Below are 23921 nucleotides of genomic sequence, written 5' to 3' on the forward strand. Positions count from 1 at the left end.
GAAAAGGCAATTTCAGAGCATCCTGGGTAGTATGAAGTAATGCAGAGTAAAGCGAACCATTCAGAAGAACAATTTGTACAAACACAAGAATGTTGATAAAAAAAAAAACAACCCTTATATTTCCAGTTCCAAATTCTTCCCCTCTTCCCTTCCTTGCCCATTGAAAAAGCAAGTACATTAATAGTCATGCAATAAATTTTCACATTAGCCATGAAATATGACGATATAAAGAAAAGCACCTTTGAAAAGACGTGAGAATTCTGACCTAACGTATCATGAGGCATGTTACTCATCTCTTGACAGAATTAGGTCTAGAGATAGACATTTGTGGATATGGCCACCATGTAGACTCATTTTGCTCTACTTATGACATAAAAGTTATGGGAGGTGGTAGGGAGAGGTCAGAAAGGATAGTGTTAGCAGTAGTAATACCATAAAAAGGGACGATTTTAATAGTTTTTTTAAAAATCCACAGGGGAAAAGAGAAGGAACCACAGATAAGGACAGTTTTGAAAGTATCTTGTAGAAATTGTCACATTACTATTGGGAAAAACAAAGTAATATGAAATGTATATGCAGTTACATATAGAACCTTTATATGCTCTATTTTACACAATGCTTTTATTTTGTTCAGAACAAAATAAATGATAAATAATACATATAATAACAACAAATGATATAAATTATATAAATAATGTAATGTTATGTGATATATAATATATATGATATATGATATAAATAAATAAAATTAATAATAAAATGCATAAACAATGAATAACAAAGAAAAAACAAACATCTATTTCTTAGTTACCAGTTATGATCAGCATTTAGCTCTTTAAAAGGTGTACTGAACTTCACCCTGCAACACTATTTAAAAAATTTTTTTGTCATCTCAGTATTTTTCATGACTTGGGGAGAACTTGCACTTTAAAAAGATTTGATAAATGCCTTTTCTAAGATAAAGAGTTATACCAAAAAAGTAAATATCCATTTGCTAATTGACTTCATGAATTGTGTTTCAATATTTCAGAGTTGATTTGAGCAAAGTATGCCCACATTCCTTCTGGGACATGAGCAAGCTTAAATTTTTGCTTAATATGGCAACAGAATAGCATGACTTGTTTTTTAGCAAGAAACTTTTGTCCAGTGGTAGGGCACATAACCAACAATTAATAAATACTTATTTGAGAGATTATTGAATACCAGGTTTCTATTCCAGGTGCAAAGACAGAATATATTCAAAGACAAGAAGTAAAAGTAAAGTAAATAAGTAAAGGTTTTTTCAGTGTAGAAGGGAAATACTTATATACTATAAGTGGATGTGAAAAATATAGGCAGAAGGAGAGGGTCTGGCCTTCTGATTTCAATGGCACTTACAGATGAATTTGTGGACAAGGAAATTATTTTGTGGCAGGTTGATGCCTTCTTGGCATCAAAATGTAATTAATTTTTCCCCTCAATTACATGTAAAAACAACTTAAAAATTTTTTTTAAATTTTGGGCCCAATTCTCTCCCCTTCTCTCCTTCCACTGTCTATGAGACAACAGTTGATCTTATATAGCCATGTGCAGCAAAGTAAAACATTTTACCATAGTAGTTGCATTGTAGAAGAGAACCTGAATAAAAGACACGATGAAAGAAAGTGAATCAGTATATTTCAATCTGCATTCAGATTCCATCAGTTCTTTCTCTGGAGGGGGGTGGCATTTTTCATCATGAGTCCTTCGGGATTGTCTTGGATCATTGAATTGCCAAGAATAGTTAAGTTATTACCAACTGGACAACTTATAGTATTAAGACGTTCTAGAGTACTGAGATGTTAAACAACATGACTGGCATAGGACAGCCAGTGTGTGTCAAAGATGACTCAAACATAGGTCTTGACTCTGAGGCCAGTTTTGTCCATTTGCCTCTCATATGCAAACTGTCTACAAAGTTAATACTAGATTGATATTAGATCAGAAAAGATGTCATGTAGGAGGGAGCATTTGAGATGAATTCTGATGGAAATTCAAAATATAAGAGATGAAGAGGAAGCAAATTCTGGTCATGGGGCACAGCCAGTGCAGAGGCATAGAAATGGAAGAGATAATATGGCTGTTCACCATTATCCTTGGTGTAAGACAATACTCAACCTTGCCCTCCTAATAGAAATGACTGAGTTTCTCCTATTATGGAGGATTTTCCTGGAATGCCACTTTCATATAAGAACAAAGTCAAGAAGAAAAAGACCCAAGAGTGTTAGGGCTAGAATGGAATCAAGGCTAGGATATATTCACACTTTATGTGACACTTCAAATGTCTAAGAAATGCTTGTTGATCTATCAGTCCTAAAATAAGGAAACCAAAATGGAGTATATCTCTAGAAATGAACACAATGCAGTAGAAAATATGGGAAAAAACCCTTTAAAACATTACATCTTTCTTATTCTGCTCTCTTTAGAATTAAATGCTTCATTTGAATTTTTTTTTCTTACTCCCCTTCCCTGGGGATTTTTTTTTTGCTACTTCCCTTGGAGAACCAGTGATTCACCAGGCTTCAACCACACAAAAAATAAATACTATGTTATTTTGACTGAAGGAGAATTGTGCCCTTAATGAGAGAAAACTCATGTCTTTTTATGGAGTCACCAAAATGTTGGGTAAATGAAGGCTTACCACAATCTTCATAGAAATGAGGTTGTATATTGCCTAAAGGACAATGGGAAGGCACAATGTGGGTATGAGCAAGCATTGATAAATTACCAAGGAATTATGATAGGGAAGGAAGTGGTTAAGGAAGGTTTCAGTGGAAAAACTGAGGGAAAAATGATGACCGAAAAAGTGAAAGTGACAAAAAAAANTTAGTGGTCATTATCACTGCCGAGGTTTTCCTCCCAGTCTTTTACAAATTGGAAATTACCAGTACTCACGAGGTAAGGAGACATCTCTGCACCCTGCGCTTCTTTTTGGGTTGAAGGAAAGTGTAGAAAAAAGCTAATTGCATTGAATTTTCCATTTCATACCTGGAAAAGGCGTTAGAGGTGATCTGGCCCAACCCTTCTCTAACCATGAGAAAACCAGAGCAAATTGTGGTCTAAAAGAGTGACTTGCCCAAGGTCATACAAGTGGCAAGTGGCATAAGTGTTCTTACCTCCAGTTTGGACCTTTCTTATGCCCCCTCTGCTGCCTTCCCATATATCAGAAGCCATTTCCTTTCCTTCTTAACTATCTATTGGGGAGGAAGGCAATAAAAAAGGCAGAAGGACCTTGGTTAGTTAGTTGTCATCATTCTTGTTGGCTCAATGGGAAGTAAGTTGTGATTGCTTTAATGAGCTATGTAAATCTCCTATCCTTTGAAACTTGAACTTTTATTCTGGGGACATCATACCCCACCCACATCGGAGTGAGAGTGGACTGTGTAAATACAATACCTATACTGTTTTTCTGAGGAAAAGAGAACTGGCCTGAGAGCGCAGAGAGGTGGTCTTTGGCCTAAACTTCCTCATTCTGGCATCCGCAAGAAAATGAAGCACTGAGTCACTAGTGCTAATCTCAACAATGCCAATCTGTGCCTCCCCTGTGAAGCTAGTTCCTACATAAAACACCTTGTGTGAAAAGAGGAGTGAGAGAAATTTCCCTGCTTTTATCTTATACCTACATAAATGTCGTATGGCTCAGTGGATAGGCACATTCAGGAAGATGGGGGTTCAAACTTAGTCTCTGACTGTGAGCTCTTCCATTAGACTGTGAGCTATTTGAGAGTGGAGGCTGTCTTTTGCCTTTTTTTTTCCATTAGGAGAACTTAGCACAGTCTGGTACATAGAGGTCTTTTTTTCTATCCATTTTTTTAACCCTTACCTTCCGTCTTAGAGTCAATACGGTGTATTGGCTCTAAGGCAGAGGAGTGGTAAGGGTAGGCAATGGGGGTCGAGTGACTTGCCCAGGGTCACACAGCTGGGAAGTGTTTGAGGCCAGATTAGAACCTAGGACCTCCCATCTCTAGGCCTGGCTCTCAATCCACTGAGCTACCCAGCTGTCCCCTCTCTCCATTTTTTAAATGTTTTGCAAAACACACTTCTATATTGGTCATCATTGTAAGAGCAAAGTCATACATAAGCAAAACCCCAAAATAAAACCCAAAATACACTGATGTGAAAGATATTCCCAACAATCCTTTCTCTGGAGGTGGATAGTATTCCCCATCATAAGTCCTTCAGGATTGTCCCAGATCATTGCATTGCTAAGAGTAGCCAAGTTTTTACAAATTATCATTGTCCAATATTGCTCTTATTATGTATAATGTTCTTCTAGTTCTGCTGATTTTGCTCTTCATCTGTTCTCTCTGATCTTCCCAGCTTTTTCTGAAATCATCCTGCTTACCATTTCTTATGGCACAATACCATTCCATCACCAGCATACACCATAATTTGTTCAACCATTCCCCAATTGATGGACATTTATTAAGAGGTCCTTCACTGATGAAATTAGATATCTCTGAAACTTCATGTCTTAGAGATGCTTGGAAACACTGAGATACTAAATGACTTGCTCATACAATGTATGACAAAAATATTAACCGTGTGAATCTGAGCAAGTCATTTAGTATCTCAGTGTTTCCAAGCATCTCTAAGACATGAAGTTTCAGAGATATCTAATTTCATCAGTGAAGGAAGTGATTGGACTTCTGGTTTCCTCCTTTGATGAAATTACAGATCTGAATACACATAAATGCCTCAATTGGAGAAAAGACTTTAGAGGAATGTTTTTGCAAATTTCCTTTTTGGTAATTTTTGTCTGTGCTATATTATTTTGCTGGAAGTTAAGTTTGCAAGATTGGGTCTTTGTTTTTTCTACTTTTTAAAAAATCTTCCCCAGTGCCTTCTATAGTTCTTTACATATAGCATCAAAGAATTTTTGTGCTGAAAGAAATCCCAGCAACTTAAGAATTACACATTTATGAGCTCACTGATTTCTAGCATATAGCTGATACTCAATCACTTGCTTGTTGGATTTAGATAAAACATAGGAATTGGGTAGAGAAAAAGGAAACAAGGGCTTCTGAAAGCGATTTCAGGAAGCTCATACTTCCCCAATGATGAGGTAAACCATAGTTTGATGTCCTTAGGGAGCATCACCTATTAGACAATCATGTTTTTATTAAGCATTTCCTTTATTCAAGATCCTGTACTAGGGATATAAAGATTAAACTGAAAACATTTCTTATAAGGCCCTCCCTAGATCTTACTCATCCCTTAAAATAAAAAAAAAACAAGCAAACGTCTGATGTGATGATGATATTACCTTTTATGTTTAAATCATATGCCCATCTGAAGCTTGACTTGGCATTCCATGTGCGATACTACTTTCTCCCTAGTTTATGCCAGATTGCTTTCCAGTTTTCCCAACAGTTTTTGTCAAATAGTGAGCTGTTGACCTAGTAGCTGGGATCTTTGGATATATGAAACACTAGACTACTGTAGTAGCTCATTTCTACCTTCTTCATCTCTTAGTGAATACTTTGAAACTCAACTGAGTGTGTTCTGCTTCATGCCACGTGTCAGTTAAGGTGTTAGCAACTCAAAGGTACTCTAAGTGTTTCCTTTAGATGAGAGAATTGATGGACAGTTCAATTATGAGTTTGATTCAGGTGCCTCGGGAAGCAGTGTGATTCATTGGAAAGAGTCCTGGATTTGAATCTACTGGAATCTGGTTCAGTTCCTGGAGTATGTACCTACACTCTTAGCTGATGCTTAGGGTCAGGGCGGAAAGAACTAGGGAGGCTAAAGTAGAAAACTCCTTACTACTCCTGTTGGATTAGGCATGGCAAGAAAGCATCATAATGTCATGGAAAATGCACTGGATTTGGAGTCAGAAAGCCTGAGTTCAAACTATGCTCCTCAGTAGCTTAATTTTCATGTGTTTATGACCAAGTCACTTCCACTTCCTTTCTTTGGACTTCAATGTCCTTTTTTATAAAATGGAAGCATTGAGACAGTGTAATTAGTGTATGTGGGAGCAGAGAGGAAGAAGGGATCTAGTAAGCCATTCTTTGTAGACTAAATACTGTGAACCCAAGTCATATATATGAAGTAATATATTTCCTTATCATTTTCAGAATGGCTAGGACTATGTTTAGTAACTGTATGATTTTTCACACAGATGCTGAATGGATCAGGATTTCTATGATGTTACTTCTTCCCTTGGAATGGTTACCCTTTTCAAAGGAGAAAACTTTTGTGGGAAGGTGGGAGGATATTTGGAATAACAGTTGATTCTGGAGAGAAGACCTGGTCCACAAAGTTGGATAATTGCATGCCTGATTACTTACCACAGCAGTTATCTCAAACTTTTTCATCCCTTTTTGTCCCTCTTTATGTCTTTCAAAGCTCTCCCTCCTTTTATTCTCTCATCTGAGAACTTTGCCTCATATTTTATTGAAAAAAATTTTAGGTAATTGCCCAAAACTCCCTCTTCATCTCACATCACCCAGATAAATTCTACCACCTTCTTCTCATGTCTCATATGAAGAAGTGCTAAGGCAGGGAGAATAAGTGATCGCGTTCTACCATTTCTTCTTCAGTAGATTATATCCTCTGTTATCCCCTCTTTCTCATTTATCTTCAGACTCCCCCTGTCTGCTGGCTGATTCTCCACTGCCTACAAACATGCCCATGTCTCCCCTATTCTCAAAAACCTTCACTTGATGCAGTAATCCCTGCTATCATCCTATATCTCTCCTTTCCTTTATGGCTAGCCTTCTTGAGAAGACCATATAAAGTAGATGCTTCTACTTCCTTTCCTTTAATGTCTTAATCATCTACAGTCTAGCTTCCAACCTCATCGTTCAACCAAAACTTCTTTCTTTAAAGTTATTAATAATTGCATAATTGCCAAGTCTAATGGTATTTTTTCAATGCTTGCCCTTCTTGACCTTTCTGCATTTTTCAACTTTGCTAATCACTCTCTTCTTGATACTTCTCTTTCTAGGTTTTCATGACACTGTTCTCTCCCAGTTCTCCTTCTACCTTCTGACCATTCCTCTTTCTCCTCTCCTCTCCTCTTCTTTTTTCTCTATACTATTTCACCTTGTGATCTTATCAATTCATGAATTCAATTGTTATTACTATGTTGAAGATTCTCAAATGTACTTATCTAATTCTGATCTCTGTACGCACTCCCAGTATCACATCTTTAACTGATGATTGGACATTTCAGACCATTTGAGCCATGGGAGTGTTGGTGGGTCGGTACAGCATTTGCAAATACATGGAGGCATGAGAAGAAAAGAGATCAGGGAACAGGAAGTAATCCCAGAAGTAGTGGGAAATAATGCTGGAAAAATAGCTTAGTCATATGGAAGAAATCTTTGAATGTCCAAATATGGAATCAATATTTAATTCTGGTTGGCAATAAGGATTGGAATAGGTAAAGTAGGGTTGGTATTATTGGACCCTAGCTTTAGGAAGTTTTTTTTTTTGTACATATGTGAAATATTAAGTGGAAAGAGATGGGAGAAGGGATTCAAGGCAGAAAGAAATTAGAAAGCAATATAGGTAAAGGTAATAATGGCAGTGGCAGTAAAAGTAGAGCTAGAAAGAGGTTATGGACATTTGAGGTAATATGGAATCAGAAATGAAAGCACTGAATTGGAATTAAGTTGAGAAGTTGGAAAGAGAAGTCAGAGGAGATTTTGAGCTAGAGTAACTGAGTTCAGTAGAAACAGGGAAGTAAGGAGAATTAATAGTTTTTCCTGGTGAGTTTCACATTCTCCAGGGTGTGTGAGTCTTAGTAAGAGCATTGTATTGTGTAAATCTTGTCTTTGAATAGAGTAGGAGTTCATAATGCAGAGCCTGTGAACTTGTATTTTTTTAAAAAGAGATTTTGACAAGTACTTCAATACAATTGGTTTCCTTTTAAAGCTTATATATTTTATTTTCTGCATTAAAAAATAGTATTCTCTCTGAAAAGCAGGTCCATAGGCTTCACCACACACACACACACACACACACACACACACACACACACACACACACACACACACAAATAAAAACCTTTGGTCTAGAGTTCTTTACTATTCAAACTGCTTTCCTATGAAGGATCTCAGTTAATCCTCACAGCAAATGTAAAAGGGAAGTGGGGATGATGTTGTTTCTAGATGCTTGCCCAAGGTTCCACAACTAGTTAAGAGCCAGAGTCAGAATTTGAAATCAGATACTCTAATTCCAAATCCACTTTCCTGCTATTTAGTTGTCCTATTTAGTGGACAACTATTTAGTTGTCCATTCACTTTTTCTCTTTTGAAAAAAACAAAACAAAACCCTGTGGTATTAATGATCTTCAACAAATATGGAGGAAACCCATCTGCTATGTCTGCCTTATAAGAACTCTTTAATATCGAAATATTTTATTTTTCTCCCAATTATCTGAAATACAATTTTTAACATTTTAAAAAGCTTTACCTACTTGAACGTGGAATAGCATACTTGTCAGATCTATGGATAAGGGAAGTATTTAAGACTAAGCAAGAGATAGAGAACATTACAAGATGTAAAATGAATAATTTTGATTATATTACATTAAAAAGTTTTTGAACAAACAAAACCAATGCAACCAAAATTAGAAAGAAAGCAACTAACTGGGGGAAAAATTTATAACAGATTTCTCTGATAAAGATCTAATTTCTCAAATATACAAAGAACTAAGTCAACTTTATAAGCAATCAAATCACTCCCCAAATGACAAATGGTCAAGGGATATGAATAGACAGTTTTCAGATGATCAATAATCACATGAAAAAGTGTTTAGATCCCTCCTGATTAGAGAAATATCAATCAAAACAACTCTGAAGTACCATCTCACACCTAGCAGATTGGCCAATATGACAGTAAAGGAAAATAATAAAGGCTGAAGGGAGGTAGCAAAGTTTGGACAGTAAGGCATTGCTGGTGGAGTTGTGAATTGATTCAACCATTCTGGAAGGCAACTTGGAATTATGCCCAGAGGACTTTAAAAGAATGATCCTTTTGATCCAGCAATACCACTATTAGGTTTGTATCCCAAAGAGATAAAAAAAATGGGAAAGGATCTGTTTGTACGAAATATTTATAGCTGTACTTTTTGTGGTGGCAAAAAATTGGAAAATGAAGGGATGTCCCTCGATTGGGGAATGGCTAAACAAATTGTGGTATATGATGGTGATGGAATATTATTGTGCTATAAGGAATGGTAAATTGATTGATTTCTATAAGAACTGGGCAGAACCAGGAGAACATTGTACACAGTAACTGAAACATTGTGGGACCATTAAATGTAATCACCTTTGTTACTAGTAGCAATGCAATGATCCAGGACAATTCTGAGGAACTTATGAGAAAGAATGTTATACACATCCAGAGAAAGAACTGTGGGAGTAGAAATCCAGAAGAAAACATATAATTTGTCACTGGTTTATATGGGTATATGATTTGGGGTTTTGGTTTTAAAGGATTACTCTATTACAAAAATGAATAATAAGGAAATAGGTTTTCAGTGTTAATATATGTATAACCCAGTGGAATTGCTTGTCAGCTCTGGGAAGGGGGAGGGAAAAGGGGACGGAGAGAACATGAATCATGGAATCACAGAAGATTTTTAAAAATAAAATAAAAACAACAACAACAAATAAAGCTTTACCTACTGTCTTAAAGTTTATATATATATATACACATAAAGGGCTAAGCAAATGGGATTAAATGACTTGTCCAGAGTCACACAGATGGGAAGTATATGAGCTCAAATTTGAACCCAAGTCTTCCTGACTCTAGGTCTGATGCTTTATACACTTTGCTACCTAGCTGCCACTCATCATAAATTTTTTTCAAAAACGTGAATTCTTCCCAGTTCTCTCTCACCCTCTCTCCTCTCTCCTCTCACTGAGAAGGCAAGCAATTTGATATGTGTTATACATGTGCAATCATGCAAAACATATTTTCATATTAGACATGTTGTGAAAGAGAACACACTGAAATAACAACAACAATAAACCAAGAAAAATAAAGTAAAAAAGTTTACTTTGATCTGCATTTGGACTCCAGCAGTTCTTTTTCTGGAGGTGGACGGCATTTTCCATCCTAAATTCTTAAATTATTTAAGATCTATTTTTTTTTAACCCTCATCTTCTTGTCTTAGAATCAAAACTGTGTGTTAATTCCAAGGTAGAAGTGTGGTAAGGGCTAGGCAATGGGGGTTAAGTGACTTGCCCAGAGTCACACAGCTAATAAGTGTATGACATAGGGTCTGAATTCAGGTATTTCTGACTCCAAGTCTATCACTCCACCCAAATTACCACCTAAGTGCCTTTAGGCTAGGTACTCACTAAGCTCTCTCCAACAGAACCTACCTTTTGCTTCTCACTGTAATGATCAAAAATCAACTTTTACTTTCATTAATGTTTCTCCACACAGGTGAAAAAAAGATAAATATAGACTTAGACCTATAGAAGTGGCCATTTGGGTTATTCATCTGACCCCTGACCTTTTACAGAGTAGCTAACTGAGTGATTTGACCCAAATTACACATGGAATGTGTGCTACACAAAGTAGCTGATCTGAGATTCAAATTTAGGTCCCTAACTCCAAATATTGCACTCTTAAAAAATAGATATATTCTCATAGAACATTTTGATATGCACATACACACGCATATACACAAATTGAATATGACTGATCAGCTAGGGAGACACTTATGCCAATGGAGAAGGCAGTGGAGTTGGGATCTGAGGATTTGCGTTCAAATCCTGTTTCTGTCACTTACTCTCAGTATAACTTTAAGAAGATCAGACATGACCTTTGAAGTCCTGCCTAGCTCTAAGTCTGTGAAACCAGGAGACACTGTTATGTGAAAGTATTCATCATGTATACTAATCATTTTACCTTTTAAATTATTTTTTAAGTATTTAGAGCTTCGTTTCAATAAACATATTCGCCTCTGTGGAACAATCCTCTTCATCTTTCAAACGGTTAGTAATTCTCCAGTGTCTTTTTTTTTTATGTTCATATGATCATTCTTGTTTATTGGGGTTTATTTATTCTCAGTGATGTTTTTTTTTCCTTCAAGTAAACAGAGAAGGCATAAATATCTATAATAAATTTATTGTCTTACAAAAATCAGTGTCTAGAAAAATGGGGATACAAGAAAAGATGTTTGCAGTCAAGTGCCTGGTGGTCAGCAGCCAGTATGATTCAGAAAGGGGATGGGATGAAACAAGCGAGCCACATGACAAGACCTGCATAATTGATGTTAAAGCTTTAAACCCAAAATATGAGTCACGTTCTCAAGCCCATTGCAAAAGATTTCTAATTAACACTGATTCATCATCACTGAATATTTATACCACTTTCACTAGAGGTACATGATATGAAGTGTAGTCAAAAATTAATACACTAAATTGTTATATAGGTAAATAATATATTTAACATTGTCTTAGAACTGTAGTGTCTAAGGCATTCTTAGGCAAATTGCTTAACTATTAACCAAAAGAGAATGATAAATATTCACTGTAACACTATTTAAAAGGGAAAAGGGAAAAGAAAGAATTTCTATTCATTGACCTATGAATAATTCTTCTATTTACTATGACAATGAAAACAATTTTTAAGAGTTACAAATATCAGTTTTCCATATATCTCCAGTGTCTTTTAAAAAATAAGATATTTTGGGAAACAAAGCACTTTGGTTTTTTGTTTAGTGTAATGTTTATGTCATCTGGGCATCTGTTTTAAGGAGCTGCTAAGCAGAATATGATATGTTTAAATGAAAAAAGAAAAAAGAAAAGAGCTGGAAACAGGAGTCTGATGCTGCAGAACATTGTCCATAGAGGTCTAAACAACCTTCAGAAAATATTCTTGTTTCCTAAGCCAAGAAGATAATTAGAACCAAGAGGTCGCAATATGAATCTAATTTAAAGAATAAAAGTATTTTCATGGAAAATTTTCTGGAATTACTAGTAACTCTGAGATCTATAGAGACTTGAAGTTTGAAATGTACTTTCCTCATCTATAGGAGTAGTGGAGCTGGCATATGAAGGATCTGTGGGTACTATGTGGGAGAGAGCATGTGTGTGGCAGTTGTTTCTACCACTGCAGATCCAGTTCCAAGTTCTCCACAAGTAATAATACAGAGATATACATGGGAAGTCGATTCAAACTGGAATAAAAAGTATGGGAAAGTAGATCACTGTGAAGCCAAGGATGCTAATAATCCCCTGAAATGCTTGGGGTTACTGATGTGGCCAAATACTATCACAAAACACCCCCCACTGACTTATCCATTTCAACATTTCTTCCAATGTGAATGAGGATTGTAGCAAGGTATGTTAGAGTCTCTGAGGTGTGAAACAATGGAGAAGAGTGGAGAATTTTTTCCCCTTTAAACTGTTACTTATTCCTTTTGGCAACTGAAAGCCATGTAGACCTTTGCCATGTTGACTCAATGATGCCTGGTCCAAATTTGTATTCCAGTTTTCCAGGAGGGAGTATAAAAATACAGGAGAGGAGAAAACACGTTTGTATGTATGTCACTGGTGGTATCTCTCTCCATCACCAGTTGGAACTTCCCCATGTCAGAAGTACTCAGAGAAGTGATAGATCATTTCCTTCAAAGGAACTTATTGGACATGCCCATGGCACCCTCTGTGGAGCAGAGGCCGTCATTACATTAGATGTGGAAATGAAGTTCCATTAAGAGAAAATAAAGGCGACAGCTAGGTGGCTCTGTGGACTGAAAGTCAGACCAGAAGACAGGAGGTCCTGGGTTCAAATTTGACCTCAAATACTTCCTAGTGGTATGACCCTGGGCAAATCACTTAGTCTCCATTGCTAGCCCTGACTGTTCTTCTGCCTTGGAACCATATAGATTCTGAGATAGAAGGTAGAAGTTTTAAATAAAGAGAAAATAAAGGCTTTCAATGACTGGGTGGAAAATGTCTAAACAGATAATGCTGTATCAGTAAATATCTCATGCTATCATAAAGACAAAAATAAAGAATGCCTACAGTATGAAGTCCTGCTAAATGAAAAGAAAAAAAAAGGAGTGATAGGAACATAGGAGCATAGAATGTCAGAGTTCAAAGGGACCTTAATGACCATGGAGTTCATCCCTTAACTCAGTAGGTATCCACTCTGAGACATTGCTTAATAAGTGGTCATCTAGCCACCCCATAGAGAGCTCCAGTAAAAGGAATCTTACTTCTTTTTAGATGGTCTCTTCCTCTGTTGGGGCAGCTAGGTGATATGGTAGAAAGAGTGCCAGGTCTGGAATTAGGAAGACTCCTCTTCTTTAGTTCAAATTTAGCCTTAGACTCTTAGTTGCTGTGAGTCCTTGGGCAAGTTATTTAGCCCTGTTTGCCTTAGTTCCTCATCTGCAAAATGAGCTGGAGAAGGAAAATCAAACTATTCTAGTATTTTTGTTAAGAAAACCCCAAATGGAATCACGAAAAGTTAGATCTGACTGAAACCAAGCAACAACAGAATGTGATGGATAATATCACCAGGAAGGGGAGAGGAGTGCATTAGTTCTAAGGGAATCAAATCAGTAATTGGGAAGGGAGTGGGTCAGCCCAGAGGAAAACATATAAGCATTAGGGGGACTAAATGAAATATTTGTAAAACTCTTTGCAAAACTTAAAACAGTAAACAAATGCTAGCTATTGTTATTAGAATTAGAAGAGGTTATATCGTAGTTTGTTAATTTATTGTCATTGATGAGTAAATAAAAATATGCATTTACTAAACATTTACTATGTTCCAGGCACTGTGCTAAGTGCTAGGGATACAAGGTAGTTTCTTTGACTTCTGGACAGCTCCAATTGATGGAAGTTTTACCTTTGACAACTGCATGCCCTAAGGAAATAAAATAGTCCCTGCCTTCAAGAAACTTATATTCTAATAAGTGAAGATAATCTGCCTAAAGGGGCTAGAGGTGGAAGAGCAGGAGAATGTGGAAGTTGCACTCCAGTTGTTTGAAAGTAGCTTGGAAATAGTATGAACGTCCTGGATCAAGCAAGATAAAATGAAATTAGAGCCCAGCATGTTGGAGTGGAAGATTGAGTTCTTATGAGAGAAGGTATAGGTAGTGTGCCTTGGAGATGATTGTGTGTATATGTTTACCTTGGGTTTTAATTAAACATCAAATCAACAAACATACAAATTAATGAGTAGGTTCCTACAATGAACTCATTTGTTTTGGAAAGATGACACTAGATGACCCCTAGAACCAGGGTAAGCATGAGAAGCTCTTCTGTTTATACCCAAAATATAAGTGAAACCAGAGAAAGAGGGGGAATCATAAACTTGAATACTAAGAAGGTTATAATTTTTAAAAAGTTCTTATGCATTTGAGAATTTTATATACACATTTTATTTTCTGGCTTTTCTTTTCTAGATTCTTTATACTGGGATTGTTATTTATGCTCCAGCTCTTGCTCTGAATCAAGGTAAATTTTGCACATTTAAAAGTGCTACACATGGTTAATTTTAACTAAGTCTCTCCAATCAGAGGGAAGGAAGGTCCCCAGGGCCAGGGGGTATTGAGGAAGTGTGCTTTTCAGTTCACATGATTGTGCAGGAAGAAGTGTTTCTATAGACAAGGTGAAGTCTAGAGGAGCAATCAGGTGTGAAATGATGAGATGGCTACCCGGGGTCTTCTCCTTAAATGGAGGCTCTGGGAGGAGTTTCCTGAGATCACACAAAGCCTCTGTTGCAAGTCAGGTTTTGAAACTAAGCCCTCTTCCTCCAAATCTAATCCTGTTTCAACCACAGGTGCTTTTGTTTTGTGAAATCTTGCTGACATTTGGGGTGTGGTTCTTGAGAATTAATTAAAATTTCCACACTTCATGGGGTTTAATTTTTCCTCCCTTTCTTCTTCAGTCACAGGATTCGACCTATGGGGTGCAATCATTGTCACAGGAGTGGTCTGCACTTTCTACTGCACAATGGTATGCTTGCCATTTAATTCCATTGGAACACTTCTCATGAAGTCTACATAATTAAGAATTCTAGGAGTTAGGTACTGTCCCTCTTACTGTCAGGAAATAGATTGCTCATATTTCTTTAATTATAGGATATTAGAGAGTATTCAGAGGTAAATAGTTTATATTTCCTCATCATATTTGATGATTTTTTTGTAGTGGGGTGGGAATATTTAGGTAAATTTGGAGGGAGTTAGGATCTTGATACAGTGCATTAATCTAATTGGTAATGAGGTATAGGGGGAAAACTCCTGTGGAATCTGGGGTCAGAAAATTGGACTTCCCACTTTGGCCATGCCCCTTACTACCTATGTATTAATTTAGATAAGTTTTTTTAATCCCTCTGGCCTAAGTTCCTCATCTGTAAAATTAAGGTATAGCATTGGGTGACCTCTAAGATCCCTTCTAGCTCCTATGAGACAATGATCAGACTGGTAATATTTTAATGTGCTTTTCCTAACAAGGGTGGTTTCAAAGCCGTCATCTGGACAGATGTTTTCCAAGTTGGAATCATGGTGGCAGGACTTTTGTCCGTAATCATACAAGGTGCTGAGATTCAAGGTGGAATAAGCAATATTCTAAATGATTCCTATCATGGAGGAAGATTAAACTTCTGGGAGTAAGTTTATATTTGTCCTTTATGCATATATGCATATATGCATTTGTGTGTGTGTGTGTGTGTATTATTGGTATAAATTTTCAGTGGAAACAGTAGTACTTAAAAATTTAATTAAATTTTGGTTATAGTTATTTCATTTTCTGAATTTTAAATAATACATTAAAATTTTTAATTTTAATAGGAAGGGATACCCACCATTATGTAGTTTCTGTATGACACTTTCTCTGATTAGTGGATAGAGGAAGTGTTTTTGCTTGGTCACATCAGTTTTCTGATTTATTTCCATTAGACTTTTCCTGTGAGATCACATGAAAAAATATGTATATATAAAAGTCTTGAGTTTGGAATACTATTAAGAGTAGGATTATAAATGTAATTTTTTTTCAGTTCCTGAAAGCAGCCAAAGAAAGTGTGAAGATAGGACTAACTCTCCCCTTGTCTGTTTATTTTTAAATTGAACTATTAAATTGCTTGCAAATCTACCTTTTGTCAGTAGGTGGCACTACTGCCTAGGGGTTAGGGTTTCACAAAGCTAGTGGGCAGGGTCTTCCAGAGACTTCAGAAAAGAAATTGTTGTAAGTAAGTACAGGCATACCCTAATCAATTAGCCTTTGAGTGGAGGGCAGAAAAGCCTTAGCCAGAGATTAAATTTAGGAGGGACAACAGGAAAAAGCAAATGTTTTCTATTTTAGGCAAAATAAAACATACTTTCTTGTAGGTAAAGCTCTGGGGGTATAGGCCATGTGGGCAGGAAGCCCCTTATCTAAGCTTCCCTAGGGGCAAAAAAGGGTTTGCTAGTTTGTTTATTCTTAATGGATTTGAAAGCTTTTCAGGATTAAAGGAGCAGTTTTAGTTGCTCCTGCTTCCACTGACTGCTCCTCCAGAGGTTTGGAGCAGAGAAATGTGAGGTTTGGAAAGGCCTTAAAGAATTCTGGGCTTTGAGATGGAAGCTTGTTGGGGCAGGGTTGCTCCCCTCCCCGCCCCCCCAGGGGGGTGGGGTGGAAGTATCTCCCCAGGTGGAGCCCTGAGGGCCCGCTAATTGTTAACTAAGCAAAAAACAGCCAGCTTACTCGGAAGCAGCAAGCAAGTGGTTATTCAGCTATTTTTAGTTTAAGGGGGAAAAGAAAAAAAAAAAGATTTAGGACTTATCCTTCCATGCAGCAAATAGATCAGTAGCTGTAAGTTTTAATTCCAGAATTAGTTACTAAAAGCTGACTGAGGGATAGTTTAGAGACAGTAGAAGGTGAAGGGAATTATCAGAAGATTGAGGATGCTCTTCAAACCTTTGTGGTTTGCCAATTAATGTAAGAGTTTAAATTTAGGTTTTATGCTAAATATGAGAATTCTAAAGTGATATTGTGGTTTCCTATTTAAAAATATTGTAGCTTAGGTTAAAATGACTTTTAGTAGCTTTACTTACAAAGAGGTAGAAAGAGTAAAAGTGGAAAAATGTAGTTAAAGGGACAGATTTTAATAAGCCTACCAGCCCTTCTCCTGAGAAGCCAGGCTCAGCCCTGGCAGGGTTTCCCCAAGACTCTGTCTCCATGTGGATTTCCTGGTAATCCTCAGCCAGAAGTCCCAGTGGTGTCTTCAGCCAGGGTTCCACCAACACAGCCTCCTCCAAAGCCAAGGCAAGAATCTCAGCCACTCACTAAGCAAGCCAATGAAGGATCCAGGGAAAGAGTCTCCTCCTCCAGTCCAGCTCACCAATATAGAGTGAATGACTAAATCCTTGAGCTGACCTTTTAAAAGCAGTTTTCTCAATGTCACTTCCTGTTGCTCCCTCACTTTATGGGAACCAATCTAGTCTTTCAATTTGCCTAGCACTGCCCAAGGGCAGGGTGGGGTCCTTTGGAGGTGTGAGCTTACTCTAGTAATTGATTCTTGAACTCTCTTACTTAATGATAAGTAAGGGTACTTTAAGTTCTTGATTTGATTAGCTAAAAATAGGCAAGGGGAGAGTTAATCCTGTCTTCATAAGTGTTTATAAAATTCAAAAATCAACTAGGGTAGTAGATAGCACAAGAAGCTGTTTGTGTTGAATTTCAATAAGAAATGACAATATTTTAACATTTTAAATAATTAATACAATTTTAAAAAAGCTTGTAGCATTTATATTCCTGAGTTATTAAATCTTATGACTGCATTAATACTTAAAGGACAACTGTCTTATCTTTTTTAATCCTCACAAAACCCTATCCATCTTACATTTGAGGAAACTCTGGCAGACAGAGGTTAAGTGACTTGCTTGGAGTCACACAGCTAGTAAGTGTATGATTCTGGATTTAAACTCAGGTCTTCTTGACTCAAGATTCAGCATTCTATCTACTTTGTCATCTAGCTGCCTACATACAGGGCTTTATATTTCTATTTTGTTTGTTTCATTTTTTTTAGGTCCTTATGGTTCAAAATTTTCATTTGTCTGGGTTTAAATGTGAAATGTTTTTGATGTAATGTAATGTTTCCTTCTCCCTCCCCCCCCCCCCCACCTTTCTTTTCATTTAGCTTCAATCCAAACCCTTTGCAAAGGTATAGCTTCTGGACTATCATCATTGGAGGGACCTTCACATCAGCCAGTATCTATGGCATCAATCAATCCCAGGTCCAGAGGTACATCGCCTGTAAAAGCAGATTCCAAGCAAAAATGTAAGACTCTGGTATCAACAGTTTTAAATGTCCTTCAGTTTTTAAAAAGGTTTATTTTAACTCTTTATATAATGGTAAATATGGCAGCCAGGTAGCATATTGTATGGAGTGTCAGGCCTGGAGTCAGGAAGACTCATTATCTTGGGACCTCAGACACTTAGTAGCTGTGTGACCATGGGCAAGTCACTTAATCCTGTTTGTCTTAGTTTTTCCTCATCTGTAAAATGAGCTAAAGAAGGAAGTGGCAAACTAGTCCAGGATCTTTGTCAAACTGAAAATAATTGAACAACATAATGGTAAATGATGATGATGATGGTGGTGGTGGTGGTGGTGGTGGTGATGATGATGATGATAATTCCTCCCAATAATGAGATCATGATGGGGTGGATAAAATGTTGGGGATAAAGTCAGACCTGAATTTATTTCTTTGCTCTACTATATACCAGCTATGAGATCATGGTTAAGTCTTTACTGTTCAGTGGATCAGACAATTCTATTCATTTATATTCACAATCAACATTTACAGACAAATTGTTCATCTGTATCACTGGCATTTCACTCAGTAATAATAAGATCACAGGTCTGGACAAAAATGATGTTGATGTTGGCAGCTGACTTTTATAAAATCACCCGATTTTTAACAAAGTGCTTTACACAAATCATCTCATTTTGGGAGCAAAACAACATTGAGAAGTAGGTATTATAGGCATTGTTCCTTTTTTTTTTTTTAAAAGACTTGAGAAACTTTTTATTTCTCTTAAAAAGGTGAAAATAAATGATTCTTATAGTTCTCTTTACTTGTAAGATCTTAAAACTTGCAAAAAAAAAAGAAGTAATTTGTTTCCCTAAGCACATACCATGGTTAGAAAAATCTCAGCAGGGCATATGTTCATTCAAAGAAAGACATGTGGCTCCATTGTCTCTTAGAAAAATTTTGCATAAAAAAATTCAAGACTTTCTGCAAAACTATTCACCTTGTACATTTCCAGAACCCTAAATCACAAATAAATGCTCAGTGCAATTCTATGGATTCTCATCTCCATAGAAAACACAGAGCAGAAGATGCCTCTGCATTGTCTCTGTTTTACAGATGAAAAAAAAATGAGACTGAGAAGGATTAAATGACTTGCTCAGGGTTACACAGCTAATAGGAACTGGAGGTGAAATTCAAACCCAGGCCTTTACATCAAGTCTAGCACTTTAGGGAGGCCACTGGTCAGAACCACAGATTTGGAGGCAATGGACTTGGATTCAGAATTTAATTCTGACACAATCTTTGTTGGACAATTTACTGCTCTGAACCTGTTTCCTCATCTGTAACATAAAGAGTTTAAACTAGATGATTTTTCAGGTCCTAATTCTTAAGGAGGAGGAAGGGGAAGACTTCACTATTTTTAGCTTGGTGTCACAGTGGATAGAGTACCAGATTTGGAATTAGGAAGATCTGAGTTCAAATCCTTCCACAGACACTTAATGGACACTTTATGGAAGTGAATGATTTTCTTTGAGAGGCCCCCAGTAAGTCATTTGAAAGAGGCAGAACTGATTGACATGTTTCCTTGTTTTCTAACATTGATGGCTTGGGGAAAATAAATCATGTTAGTCAAAAGGATCCACCTCAGAACTAAAATTGATTGCCATGGCAACTTAACAAACATATGTGCAGGTGGGTCTAGTTGAATGGCACAATGCTTAATTACAGGTAGCAACAGGTGAATGTGATTGTGGTAGCTATAGGTGTGTAGATCTAAATAGTAGAGCAGCATAAATACCTGCATTTAATTCCTAATAAAACAGAAGTGGATGCCCTACCTATTTTACACTGTGTCTTTAGTATTCCAAAGCATTCAGGTACCTACTTAACCAAGTGAAAAAAGTTAGAGGAGATGATTATTTGGAACTATGTATAAAAATATTATCTTCAGAATAACTAAATAGTTTACTTACCTGGTTGTTTCATCATGATGTGGCATGACCACACTTTTTGTAATGTTGTAGGATTTCTACTAAAATTTATATAAATATATATACATATATATATGTTTTCAAGTATATGGAATAATGATTTATTATTATTTTTTTAAATTTTAAATATTTTCCATGGTTACATGATTCATGTTTTTTCCCTCTCCTCATCCTTCCCCCCTCCACTTTCATTCTCCACTAGCTGTTTTCTTTAGAAATCCTACAACAAAACTGATCTAATCATTCTGGAGGGCAATTTGGAACTATGCCCAAAGGGCTGTAAAACTGGGCAAATTTCCCCCCCCCCCCGCCAATTTTATGGGAAAAAAGCAATTCCACTGGGTTGTACATATATATGGAATAACAATTTTTAATATTCATTTTGAAAATTTTGAGTTCCAAATTCTCTCCCTCCTGCCCATTCCCCTTCTTTGGGAAGGTAAGCAAATTGGTATACATTATACATATGGAGTAATCAAAACATATTTCCATATCAATCATATTATAAAATAAAACACAAGAGTTCCATCTCCAAACAAACAAAACAAGAAAAATAAAGTAGAAACATATACTTTGATCTGCATTCAGACTCCATCAATTCTTTCTCTGGAGGTGGATAGCATTTTCATCAAAAGTTTTTTAGAATTGCCTTGGATCATTGTATTGTTGAGAATAGTTAAGTCATTCACAGTCCATCTTTATACAATATTGCTGTGACTGTGTATAATGTTCTCCTGGTTCTGTTCCATTCACTTTGCCTCATTTCCTCTGAGTTTTCAGGTTTTTCTGAAACCATCTCCTTATTAATTTCTTTTTTTTTTTAAACCCTTACCTTCTGTCTTAGAACCAATACTGGGTTCTGGTTCCAAGGCAGAAGAGTGGTAAGGGATAGGCAATGGGGGTTAAGTGACTTGCCCAGGGTCATACAGATAGGAAGAATCTGAAGTCAGATTTGAACCCAGGACCTTCCATCTCTGGGCCTGGCTCTCAATCCACTGAACCACCCAGCTGTCCCCTAACCCCCTTATTCATTTCTTACAGAACAATAGTATTCCATTACAATCATATAGCACATCCTGTTTAGCCATTCTACCTCAATTTCCAATTCTTTGGCACCACAAAAAGAACTGCTCTCAGTAATTTTTGTATATATAGGTCCTTTTCCTTTTCCTTCTTGCAAAAAAAAAAAAATCTCTTTGGGATACAGACCTAGTAGTTGTATTGCCGGGTCAAAGGGTTTGCTCAGTTTTATAGCCCTTTGGGCATAGTTCCAAATTGCCCTCCAGAATGATTAGATCAGTTTTGTTGTAGGATTTCTAAAGAAAGCAGCTAGTGGAGAGTGAAAGAAGGAACTTGAATCCAATCGTCAGCTCCAAGTGTAATGGCATTACCTCCATGCCATATTGCAACCCACATTTCTGATTGTAGAAAGATTGTTAAATCAGAGCAAAACTCTTTTTTTTCTGGGTCTAGTTTATGATAATATTTTTAACTTGATGTAATATGGAAGCAAAGACATTTTTACTTTCTTCCCTCTCCCCCACACTTGTCCCTAGTGTGTTGCTTCCTTTAGCTCTTTGTCCTTAATTTTCAAAAAGGATCAGGGTGATGTCTTGACTTATTTGTGAAGTGGATTTAAGTGAGGAAGTTGCACAAAGTCATCTGCCTCACTTTCTCTTCCAGTCACCGAAGTCCAGTGGCAGGACAAAAGTCAGGATGACTGGTGATGGCCAAGGATGCAGTAGATGTTTGGCCATCTCTGGTGCCACATAGTACATCTTTCAGTTGCCTTTATGGCCACTGGGACGAATTTTCCCCCATTCTGCTGGGGGAAGTCTTGACATGCTTGTAGACATTCCCTTAACTCATTGGTGAGACTTTGGCCCATCATTTACCCTCAGCCTGGTTTAACCCATCTGCCAAGATGGTTTTACTGGAACCACAAGTTCCAGTTGAGTGCCAGGTGGGCACCAAAGGTGGGTGAACAGCCCTGAAAAGGGGCTCTCACACGGAGGTTCTAGTCCTCCTTTTATCTCAATGCTTCCTTTTACATTCAAATGATGACATTTTATTTTTGTTTTAGGTCTCTTTATATAAATCTTGTAGGACAATGGACAATTCTTGCCTGTACAGTGTTTTGTGGGCTGGCAATTTATTCAAGGTACCATGACTGTGATCCTTGGACTTCAAAGAAAATATCAGCACCAGACCAGGTTCAGTATTTTTGCTGCTCTTTTATGAATTCATTAGCCAAATTAATCAAACATATTATGAAATGGCCATGCTTATTCAGAAAAAATTTACATGTTAAGCAAAAAAAGAAATGAAGGAACACTCATTATCATAAGCTAGTATTAAAGATTTAGCAAATTTGTACTTTTAAAATGATGGCTGAGGGGGCATCTGGGTAGCTCAGTGGATTGAGAGCCAGACCTAGAGACGGGAGGTCCTAGGTTCAAATCTGACCTCAGACACTTCCCAGCTGGGTGACCCTGGACAAGTCACTTGACCCCCATTGCCTAGCCCTTACCACTCTTCTGCCTTGGAGCCAATACACAGTATTGACTCCAAGACGGAAGGTAAGGATTGAAAAAAAATGATGGCTGAATGAGGAATCCTGGGCCCAAAATTAAAATGTAAAGACATTTTAAGAGTTTGCATTAATAATGATATTTCTAAATGATAATTATTAGACTTGATGGATCTCAGTCATGTTTTAAAATTAGCTTAATTACAAATGTAAATACTGGAAGAAAGCAATAGAGAAACCACACCACCACAGAGCAGTTTTGAAGTGTTTTAGTCAATGGACAAATATTTATTAAGCCCCTACTATGTGCCAGACACTGTGCTAAGCATTGTTTTCACATAGCTCTGAGAGCCATCATGGTAGTACAGAACAGGATTTAGATTTGGATACTCCAAAGAGGTCCTGAGTTAAAAGGCATGTTTATATGTAAAACAACTTAGAAATAGTTATTTTTTAAAAAATGAAAATAAATAAATGAATGAAAAATAAATGAAAAATCTTGAACTTTTTCAGCTCATGCCCTATTTGGTGTTGGACATCCTTCGAGATTATCCAGGTCTTCCAGGACTCTTTGTGGCATGTGTATATGGTGGAACATTGAGGTATGGACTTTATGTAATTCATGAAGTGTGATTTTTGGAATGCTTTATAATGAGCTAAAGTTGGATATTTTCATGAGCTAAGGCTGGATTTTAGATATAAGGATGATAGCCATACTACTCATGTATGTATCTTATAGAATACTTCAAAGAACCAGGATTTCATCAAGTGTCTATAGAATAAACAAAATTATATTTTTAAAATGCTTAATACAGTGCCTGGCACATAGTAGGTGTTTAATAAATGTTAATTCTTCTTCTTTTTATCATCATCATCATTATCATCACCATTATTATATGTAGCATGTTACCATATTCTCTTTGAGGTTTCAATAATAATAATACCTAAATGTCAACAATTTTCACTTCAAAATGTTTCACTATTTACCAAAAAATACATAGCCTAATAATTTGTCTAAATACATATAAATGGAGAGGCAGCCTAGCATGGTAGATTGTATTTGTCTTTGAGTCAAGAACATCTGGTTTCAAACTTGGCTTTTTATACTTCCTTTTTTTTTTTTTTTAAATCCTTAACTTCTGTGTATTGGCTCATAGGTGGAAGAGTGGTAAGG

The 23921-nt window shown here is 36.7% G+C and overlaps 1 protein-coding gene across 1 annotated transcript in view; it reads left to right on the forward strand.

Moving 5' to 3' along the window:
- The first annotated feature begins 1366 nt into the window (after nucleotides 1-1366).
- Nucleotides 1367-23921, forward strand: part of LOC123250115 (sodium-coupled monocarboxylate transporter 1-like) — a 47975-nt gene continuing 25420 nt past the window's right edge. Inside the window, exons 1-9 of the mRNA XM_044679152.1 lie at nucleotides 1367-1439; nucleotides 2849-2916; nucleotides 10914-10979; nucleotides 14402-14453; nucleotides 14887-14954; nucleotides 15452-15606; nucleotides 18112-18252; nucleotides 22301-22430; nucleotides 23261-23349. Of these exons, the coding sequence (XP_044535087.1) occupies nucleotides 1367-1439; nucleotides 2849-2916; nucleotides 10914-10979; nucleotides 14402-14453; nucleotides 14887-14954; nucleotides 15452-15606; nucleotides 18112-18252; nucleotides 22301-22430; nucleotides 23261-23349 (842 nt within the window). The remainder of the gene's footprint in view (nucleotides 1440-2848; nucleotides 2917-10913; nucleotides 10980-14401; nucleotides 14454-14886; nucleotides 14955-15451; nucleotides 15607-18111; nucleotides 18253-22300; nucleotides 22431-23260; nucleotides 23350-23921) is intronic.

This window comes from Gracilinanus agilis, chromosome 5, assembly GCF_016433145.1.
Source record: "Gracilinanus agilis isolate LMUSP501 chromosome 5, AgileGrace, whole genome shotgun sequence".
Taxonomy (NCBI): domain Eukaryota; kingdom Metazoa; phylum Chordata; class Mammalia; order Didelphimorphia; family Didelphidae; genus Gracilinanus; species Gracilinanus agilis.